Source organism: Fukomys damarensis, unplaced genomic scaffold, assembly GCF_012274545.1.
Source record: "Fukomys damarensis isolate Sample0158 unplaced genomic scaffold, DMR_v1.0_HiC HiC_scaffold_26, whole genome shotgun sequence".
Taxonomy (NCBI): domain Eukaryota; kingdom Metazoa; phylum Chordata; class Mammalia; order Rodentia; family Bathyergidae; genus Fukomys; species Fukomys damarensis.
Window position 1 is genome coordinate 36526101 of NW_022900938.1, and position 10226 is coordinate 36536326.

General features: G+C 37.0%; 1 protein-coding gene across 1 annotated transcript in view; it reads left to right on the forward strand.

Moving 5' to 3' along the window:
* Positions 1 to 6906: 6906 nt before the first annotated feature.
* Ermn (ermin) overlaps positions 6907 to 10226 on the forward strand; it is a 5014-nt gene continuing 1694 nt past the window's right edge. The window contains exons 1-2 of the mRNA XM_010606769.2: positions 6907 to 7398; positions 8026 to 8118. Of these exons, the coding sequence (XP_010605071.1) occupies positions 7155 to 7398; positions 8026 to 8118 (337 nt within the window). The 5' untranslated portion in view covers positions 6907 to 7154. The remainder of the gene's footprint in view (positions 7399 to 8025; positions 8119 to 10226) is intronic.

Below are 10226 nucleotides of genomic sequence, written 5' to 3' on the forward strand. Positions count from 1 at the left end.
AACAGGACAAATTTATTCTCATTGAGTTCTGCAGCTTAGAAGTCTACAGTCAATGTGTTGGCGGAGCTATCTTTCTGCTTACCTTGGCTGCAGTCAGTGAGGAGGCATTGTTTTGTGCTGCATAAATAATATACAGTACAGTTAATGTATAAGGCAGCAAAGATTTCCTTAAGTATTTAACCTATTAAATTATGTCATAAAACAGCACAAGTCCAAGTTTAGTCATTAAATGAGAAAACATGCACGTCTACTTAATAACAATAAACACCTGTCTGCAAGGTATGCACACACATGTACGTAAGTTGAAATACTGTGATTGATAGTCTTTGTGTTTTATTCACAGTCTCATCATTGCATGTAATGTCTCACACACACAGGTTTTGGGGGGTGCGCAGTGTTCTGTTGTTGCTTGGTAGCTTCTGCTCCAGTATCAACCAAGTGAGTTTTGAAAATTAATGCAAAAAGTGATATAATAATGTTACATGCTGATGATCATGTGAGATTGCATTAGCAGCTGTCTGTGGCAGTGTGCAGTACGCAGTACGTAGCCTGTGGGGATGGATTGGATACACCTGACTTAGAAGCTTTATGGGAGGATCCATGTCCTGCTCTTCCAGCTTCTTCTACAGTCATCAGATGGTGATCCCTTCCTCTTGTGCCTCTGAGACTTGCTTCTGGGTGAGATTGCTTACTTTGATTTTCTTACCTCCCTCATTTCAGAACCCTTATGACTGTACTAAATCCAACAATGCAGGATAATCTCCCCATTTTAAGATTCTCAGCTGAATCACATTTGCAAAGCCCCCTTTATGATGTAAGGGTGTAGTTCACAGGTTCTGGGGATTAGGATGTGGGTGTCACTGGGAATGGTCGTTATTTAGCCTACCACATTTAGATGGAGGAATTATAGGACCCGGAAAAAGAATGTACCCTCCTAATATGAATTTTCCTTGTAATTGAGAGGAATTAGTTACCTGTAAACTTTTAACAATCCTTGGATTCAAACAAATATGAATTCAACTCCAGATTTACCCATGTCATGAACTGCTAATTTCACAGAATTTTAAGATGAGGCGGGAGTGTTTTGATATAACTCAACTGTAGAGTGTTGGCTAGCATGCTCTAGGCCCTGGGCTGGATCCCAGGCATTGCCTCTCTCCCAATCAGAAAAGGATGGATTCTTTGAATTTAGTTTCTATAATCTGCAACCCAGGAGACCTGATTTGTATCTTGTATAGGTTCCAAAGGAGCCAGCTGAGTCCCTCCTCTTGACTGCTTTGGGGGTCACTGATGAAATGTTCATTTGTCCCCTGTGTGAAAGGGACACTTAATTCTTGATTAGTGCTCTCCCTCCACATTTCCTACTTCTATCCATATTTGCCACAGAAACCTACATGTAGTTCCTTTTTTTAGGGGCAAAAATTCCTATGATCCTCACCAAGTCTATTTATTCCAGTAATTTAAAAAATATATTTTGTTCAGTGGCTCGTCATAAGGTCAGGATGCAGATTCTAGGACCATAAGACATACACCTTTCCAGGAGTATAAGAAAGCTTCACCTTTAGAGAGATAATGAACACACACACACACACACACACACACACACACACACACCCCTCAGTTGAATTTTCATATTGTTTTTGTTTAATTTTTAAGAGTCGTGGGCTACTCACTGGCATCGATTTCTACATTAAATAATTCTTTACTTCAAGGATCTTTTATTCTCAGAATGGCAGCTGTTATTTTACTACAGGAATAAAATTTAATGAAAGATCCTTATAGGGCACAGGATAAATATAATTTACACTAGGTAGCATCAGAGACCAGGATAATGGTTAATTTTATTGTTACAATTACCAGTTCACTTTAGTTGACTGTTACTCCAATTTGGAGTAATAGTTCCTTCAGTGAACTAATTTGAATTATCCTAGCTGTTTTAGGTTATTAAGAGTTGTACATTACCTTGAGGCCTTACTCTATTCTTCATAGAAAATTTGGTGGGTCATTAGTAGCATTGGTGACTGTTAGGTGTCAACTTGACTATGCTAAACTGCATTTTCTGAATTCACTTTTCTTTGCTTCTAGAAAAAAAGGACAAAACAGAGATTCTCATGTGAGCTTTGAATGCAAGTGACATTGCAGCATTTTATAGCTCACACACACTGCTGCTGATCCATTGGCTCACAACAGCAGATGGGCAGCACCTGTGCTGTAAGTACTCCTGCAACTACTTCCTCTGGGTCTTTCAGCATCTGTGTACTGCGCCACGACCAAAGGGTCCAACTTCTCCTGGAAGACATTCATACTGGAAAGGTCAGTAGCAGTGAGAGCTGACACAGGTTCCAGCTCGTCCTTGAGTATTCCAGCTTGTATTGTGTATCCAACTTGTGCTCTCCCTCTTTATGTCCATCTTCCCTTTTCTACTTCCTATAGACTTCAAGCTCTGGCACCAGATGTGACAACAGATTAATACAAACAACTTCACCAGTACCCACAGTTGTACAAAGCCAAACCTCTTCAGACTAGGTAGGGAGGTAGGTGAGCAGATAGATGGATAGATTGATATCTTAGTGGTTCCACCTTTCAGCTTCAACCCTGATGGTACCTCTATTTCATCTATGTAAACATATTCATGTAAGATTTGGCTCCAAGCTGCCAACACGAAAAGTTTATCTTCTAAATTTATTTGTTTTTATTCAGTGCTCATTTGCAATCTCTTAGCTATAACATTAATTTCTTGCTTTGCTTTCCACATGTCATCAAAGATTAGGATTTTATGACTTTCTTCCAAATCCAATCCGGTTTCTGGATTTTAGCCTTAATATTAAGCATTTTGTACTAACAAATAGAGTTTGAATTTTTACATAAACTTATATGAAACTTTATAATCATGTGTGAATGGTCCTTTTACTATATTTTGCTATTGCTTTGATAATGATTCCATTTATATGGAACTACTTGTCTTTAAGAATAATAACTAGAAGTCAAATAGTCCAGAAAATTATATTATTTTTATTTAAAATATATCATATGGACATTTATTTTAACACTTATAAAAGATATTTCTCCATGCCTAATGATTTGATCTAAAAACCAAACCCAAATAATATTTTTAAAAATCAAGTTTCAGGCCAGGGATTTAGCTCAGTGGTTCCACTGCCTGCCTCACAAGTGCAAGGACCAGAGTTCAATCCTGGGTACCAAATAAATAAATAAATAAAATAAAATAAAAATCAAGTTTCATAGAGTGGACATTATTTATACATTAAAGATCATTAATGCATATTTCAACATACTTTCTAAGCCACAGGTGGTTACAAACAATGGATGATTACTTACTTCTTTGCAGACAAAATAACTTGTGTTTTTTGTGGTGGTCAGACTAATCTTTGTGCTAAATGGATCTCATGTTGCCACCTACTTGTAGGAAAAATAACAAATGATAAATTTTCTGACATCCATTATTTTGTAGGGCAGCATAAAAACACTTTTTATAGAGGTGAATACTCTGGTTTATCTATGCTAAGAGAATCTGGGTCTTTTTTCCATCTTTCCAAATTTAAAATATTTCTAATTCTGTATAGAACATTAGAAAGGAAATAATCTATAAATAAATACATTCTCATAAAAAGTAGGTTATATGTTGTAATTGCTATAGGGGAAGAGAAGTCTAGAAGTAGGAGAGACAATGGGTCTGAATTCCATAACCCTTGCTGTATGTCTTGTTAGTCACAACTGAGAGTGATTGGCCATAGGCCCTTTAAAGCTGCCGTGGGCTTTTCTGTATTTCTGTTTTTATTGCTGAATATTTGGTGGAATTAGTTCCATTGCTTGCCTTTAAGAATCTAGCAATCTCATAAGTCTCTGTTTCTCCTAAGCTGTGGTCCTAGTTCCTTCATTTCCCTATCAGCTCTCACTCAATACTTCTCATCTATAGACTTGCTAGTTGAACACCTTGGAAGGACACCCTCAAGTGCCTGGCTCTTGGGAAGGCCTTGATGTACCTCAGGCCCTCCATTGATTTCTTATGGCTACAGCTGTCTCAGCAGCCAACACGGTTAACTCTGGGTCCCTCTGTGATCTGGCTCAAGGAGACTTGGATGGCCAGGGGAGAGATGGCATTTGGCATCACGTATACTGCTAACTCTTTATCAATAGTCTCAACCAATAGCAAATGTTGGCGGGATTGTGGGGAGAAAGCAACCCTTCTCTACTGTTGGTGGAGTGCAGACTGGTGCAACCACTATGGAAATCAATATGGAGATACCTCAAAGAGCTGGGATTAGAGGTTCCATTTGACCCAGCCATCCCTCTGCTGGGTATCTTTCCAAAAGAATTAAAAGAATCATATCACAGTGATATATGTGCACCTATGTTTAGAGCTGCACAGTTTGTAATAGCCAAAACTTGAAAACAGCCCAATTGTCCATCATTTGGAGACTGGATAAAGAAGATGTGTTTTTCTTTCTATAAAATGGAATACTACTCAGCCACAAAGGATGAGAAATAAGAGTCATTCATAGGAAATGGATACATATTGAGGATATACTCCTAAGTGAAATAAATAAGTCACACATGTATAAATACCAAATAGTTTCCCTGGTGTGAAAAACTATAGTGGTACATAAGATCCTAATGATGTAATTGACAATGTGAAATAGGAAGAAAAGGGCTTAAGGTGTAGGGGAAGTGGGTAGGGTAGGGGAAAGGTAATAAGGGGAAAAATATAAGAAAATAGAAATAAAGTATTTGTAAATAGGGAAGGGAGGAGGGGGTGAAGGGAGGGCAGGGATAAAGCGAAAAAATGAGAACCAAGACCTGTCAGGTAAAGGTACAAGATTCCAGTGATGAATGTAACTGTACTGTATACCTAAAATGTACCAATAAATTCAAAGAGAGAAAAAGAAATAGTCTCACTAGCCATGTGACCTCAAATCAGTTCCTTAACCCTTCAAACTTCATTTCTCTGTGTGTGAAATAGGGATAAAAACAGCACCTACCTCATTGGGCTGTTTTGAAGATTTTTCATTTTGGGGCTTATACACATGAAGCAGAACAGTGGCTCACTGGTGTTAAATGAGTTAAGAAATTAAAAAGTCAATCAAATGAAGAATTCACGTGCTAGAGTGAGAAGAGCTGGTGACTAACAAGTGAGCTCTAGGATCTATTAGAGATGTTATGGGGTCGGGATAACACTTGTGCCACATGCTTGTCATCCTTGAACCACTATTCTTCCCTTCCTATAGAAAACATTTCAAAATATATTCTTTTGGTGGTAAAATTTTTAAAAATATACATATATAAAAATCTTAAACTGAGGACCTAGTTTGTTCAGGTGATACATGCTGGGAAACATAAAGAAGCTAAGATGACCGCTGCCAAGATAAAGTTTAGATTCTGATCCACGAAAGAGACATCACAGAGATAATTGTGAACTTGTTTAATTACAACAGTGAAGCATACTCTGAGGGAAAAAAACAATGTGTACCAGGACTTCCGTCCTAATCCCATGGATCAGGGAAACTGTTGTGAAAGAAACGACATGCAACCAGAAAATGAGGACTTGGAGGATTTGGTTCTGCCAAGGGCTTGGCCTCGAGACTGACACAGTAGCATGCACCAGGGCTTTGGGGTCATTTTGTGTTCCATGTTGGATCCCCAAAAGGACAAGAATTAATATCCTCTTTTAAAACTAAAGGGTTATCATTAGCAAACACTTTAACTGATCAGCTGCTTTGCTGAGGGCAGACTGCATTGGTGTGAGGGCATTATCCTCACACCCCGTAATACCAGCATAGAAGAGGGGGAGCATTTCTGATGGAGGAGAGGCAAAACTTCATGGAGAAAATTAAGTTACACTTTCAGAGGCCAGTTTTGGCTTTAGGAGACATAAATAAACTAGAGGAAAATACTAATGAGATAAGCCTGGCTAAATGTCATAAGCGTGATAATGTCCTTCCCTACAATCAGTATTAATACTAATAGCTTACATTTATTGAGCATTTACCATATGTCAAGCACTGATCTCAACACTTTATATGTGTTATTTCATTATCTTCACATCTCTAAAGTGGCTATCATCACTTTCCCTCTTTTTCAGATGAAGTACTTAAGATTCAGAAAGTCTGAGAGCCATGCCCAAGGTCACATGGCAGCTAAGTGGTAGTACTCAGTTAAACTGGGAGTCATCCTTTCTAATGCTACAGTGCTCTTAGCTAATTGGTGATAATGCTGCTTTACCACCCCCCACAACAGTAGATGGAAAAATATACTTTTTTTTGATGTTTCCAACTGCAACTTGTTGAAGTTGATGATTTTATATGTTTATTTTAAAATAGCTGTATCTTCTTATGTTATTTGTTTATAAACATCTTTTGCAAAGTAGTGGGGCAATTCTGAAAAAAACTATAAATTTTTGGTGCTAGCAAATCAGTAGAATTTGTTTTATTTTTTAAAGTTCCTTCTTTGATCTCAGAAAACACACCATGAAATCTGCTGCCAGAATTATTTAAAAATAAAGTTGTCCTGTTTACAGGTCTTTTATAAGATGTTTTTTTCTTTAATAAATAGAATATTATGCAATTGTCCCCTACAAAATAGCTGAGGTTTTACTTGAACAAAAATCTGTTTGGAAATGTTAAGCTGGTTACACAGAACTAATATGAATCAAGGTGGTCATTCTCTCTGGATTAAAGCCGTCGAACAATTGTGGCTCCTGTTACAAGGAAAATTACAATGGACCATTATGAAAAGGAACAAAAATCTCTGTTCCCAGAGGGAACTGACAAGCTGAAAGTCCCCCTCTACAAGACAACACAAAAGCCTGATTGCCTCAGATTGTTTGTTTATGTAAATCAAAAGGGTAACTTTAATTCTGTAAGTGGGACTGCCCAGCACCAAAGGAGGTGATGATTGGCTGAATTCTTGCTCATGAACTTGAGGTAAATCTGACAAATCCTGTTGCTTTTAGCCTAAACTCTGTCTGGACATGGTTAGGAAATAAAATCTGGTTATTATGTACCGGAGTGAATAGTCTGTATTTTTAGAGTAATAGTTGGAACTACAGGACTCAAAGACAAGAGGAGGCATCCTATCAAGAATCTGTTCACTCAGTTTCCCCAAAGTTTTCTCCAGATCAGACCCCAGTGTACATCATGACAGATGTTTCCGCAACATTGAGTGGGGCTGAGTGTAACGGGGATGGCCCACCAGAAAATGATCAACAACCTACCACTAAGCGCAACGATGATGACACGACTGATGTGGATGGGACCTCACCATTCCACAGGGTTGAGCTCAGTAGTGAAGGTTCACTCACCAAAGGAAACCAGGAAGAAAGTGGAAAATCACAAGGAAATATGCTCCTCAACTTGTCCATGGATGAGAAGACCCCGAAAGGTAATGTGTTTCCCTTTCTCTGTACTTTGCTTGTTTTGATTTATGAACTCACTTGAAACTTTATTTTTTATCCTTTCTTCTTTTTGGATAAACTGCTATGACAAGAATAAACAGGACGCCCAAAAACATATAGCTCCTTATTTTGCTAGGGCTGCATCTCACAAGGATTAAACTTTTGTTTCTGATAAATCCAGCCTTGTCTGTTTGATAGCTGTGTGATCCTAGAAAATTTTCTGTAAGCCTGAGGTTTTGTGTTTTTTTCATTAGCAAAAAGCAGAATAACAAAAACTACATTTGTGGGATGATGGGAAGAATTATTAAATGTTGATTAAATATTAAGTACAGTTTGTTATTGTTACCCCATCATTATTTGAAAAAAAAGAATTCAGAATGTCTTGAATATACCTGAAAATGACTGAATCCACAGTTCTACACACTATATAAATATTAAGGGAAAGAATCAATAAAGACTTTACTCATTAAATAAACTGAATAAAGGAATCAGAATTCAAACAGTAATTTTAATCATAATTGAAATTAAAGATATCTACCTAGAGTCTAAATTGACAAATTTTTAATCTTTGAACTATGTATATTTTAAATGTTGCAATACTTATATTTTCCCAGAAAACCCAGAAGAGCACCTCTTTATTGTTCATAAGGCTATCACAGATCTTTCTCTTCAAGAAACAAGAGCTGATGAAATGATATTCAGAGAAGGTAACAGGAATTACAGCTTTCTACACAGAAATTGTTTCACTGTGTATGACAGTTTGTGCATGAAATGTGTGAGTGTGTTGTGTTGGGAAAGCAATCCAGGCAATAGCTTCAAAATCTCAAAGCTGCTATAGGCAGATAAGAGAATCTTGACTTATCTGTTAGTTCCCACCTCAGCAAACATTCCAGATGGCTCACAACTAAAATGGAATGAGGTGGTATAGCTGATTGGCACACCAATGCAATATCTGTCTTTTATTAAGTTAGCTCACCAAGTCAACCTTTCTTTTTTTGACTTGGTGTCTCCAAATCTGTGTCAGTCACCTTGTTAAATGTAAATGGTTCAAAACCAGGTTTATCCTGAAAATCTACTATTGGCACACACTTTAGAATAATTCTATAAACTGATTTACTCTATAGGAAACTTCTAGGCTCCTGATACAAATACAAAATGGTTAACTATTTCTTGTCAAAGAAAGTTCCCAGAATAATGAATTAAATTTTAATTGTATTCTTTAAGAAAATGTGAGGAAAAAAAAAAGACATTGAGATGGCCATATTAAATTTCAGAGAAACTCAGTAAACAGAAAAAAAAACAAACCTGCAGACATTTCTTCTAAGAAGGCACTATATTCAGCAGTTTCCAAATAAAGGGCAGTATAAAAATCTATTAATTAATTATTAATTCCTTTTCCTGCAGCTGTAAATGTTGTATCTCAAAATTAGAGTCAGCTTGTTAGATCTAACCAATTTAGCTTACTTAGGACCTCAAGGCAAAGACATTAAAGATTAACTGGGTGAAATATTAGAACATCATACAAAATAATAGATGTCAAGGAGGACAGTAAGGTGATTGGCAATTTCCTAGATTTGCTCTTTCTGCCTGGCTAACTCTGTTCTCTGACCAATGCAGACAGAGTTACTTCAGGGAAAATTGAGCAAGCAATAACCACTGTCAAGTTACTACATTCCCAGAGATAGTTGATAAACTAAGACCCCACGAAGTGAACTAAATAACTTCTTCGCCCTAGTCTTTTTGCTTCTAACCTAATGAATCTTCTGAGGCAGGGATCTTTATTTAGAGACCTTTTCAGATTTCTTACCTAGGGACAGCTTTCTGGGTGCTCTCGTTTTGATCAAATGGTGAATGAAAGCAGTCTCTATTTTAAAGCTAGATGGTCTTACCAGGAAATTTGTCTCTGAATGAGTCCTTTCATGTTTGATGGAGCATGTGCTTTTCCTCTACGATAGAGGCACAGATTTTGATGTCTTTTATTTTCACGGTGGTGAAACAGCTATAAAATCTGTGAGGAGAATGCTCCTGGACTGAAAAATATAAAGCTGCTAAAAATATGAAGAAAAGCTATAATTTAAATTCAAGAAGTAATTTCATTCATGACAATCCCATGCCTGAGTTATGAATATGAGCAAAAAGATCAGTTTCTTTTGTTCTTGTGGAAAAACAAAACAAACAAAGCTTAATATTATAGCTAACATTCCAATGTGTATTTATATGTAAAAAATATTGACTAGATACCAAAGAGCTTATAGCAGCTGTAGACAAGTAGTGGGGCAATAGTACACCTTCACTTCTATCTCTCTGTAAATTTAGAATCCGCTTTCTAGTCAAGCTGGTGGTACACACTTGTAATTCTAGCACTTGGGAGTCTGAGGCAGAAGGATTACAGAAAGTTTGAAGCCAGCCTGAGCTGTAATAGTGAGTTCAAGGCCAGCCTAAACTGAATAGCAAAACTCTGTCTCAAAAAGTCAAAAAAGGGCTGGGGATTTAGCTCAGTTTCACAGTGCTTGCCCTGTAAGAACAAAGTCCTGAGTTTGATTCCTGGTACAAAAAATAAAATAAAATAAAAAATAAAAAAAATTTATAGACCAAGAAAAGAAATGAAAAGAAAAGAAAAAATAGAACTAAAAACCTTGGATAAAAATGGAATTGTATGCACATCTTTTGGGAAGAATAGAAAAATATGGAGCAGAAGGACCAAGGCTTGTGCTGTTGAAAGGGAATGGAGAATCCAAGTCTGGCAAGGGTTACAACTGAGACATTTCTGGGCTGTCCACAATATTGCTAAGCCTTTTTTTTTTTTTTTTTTTTT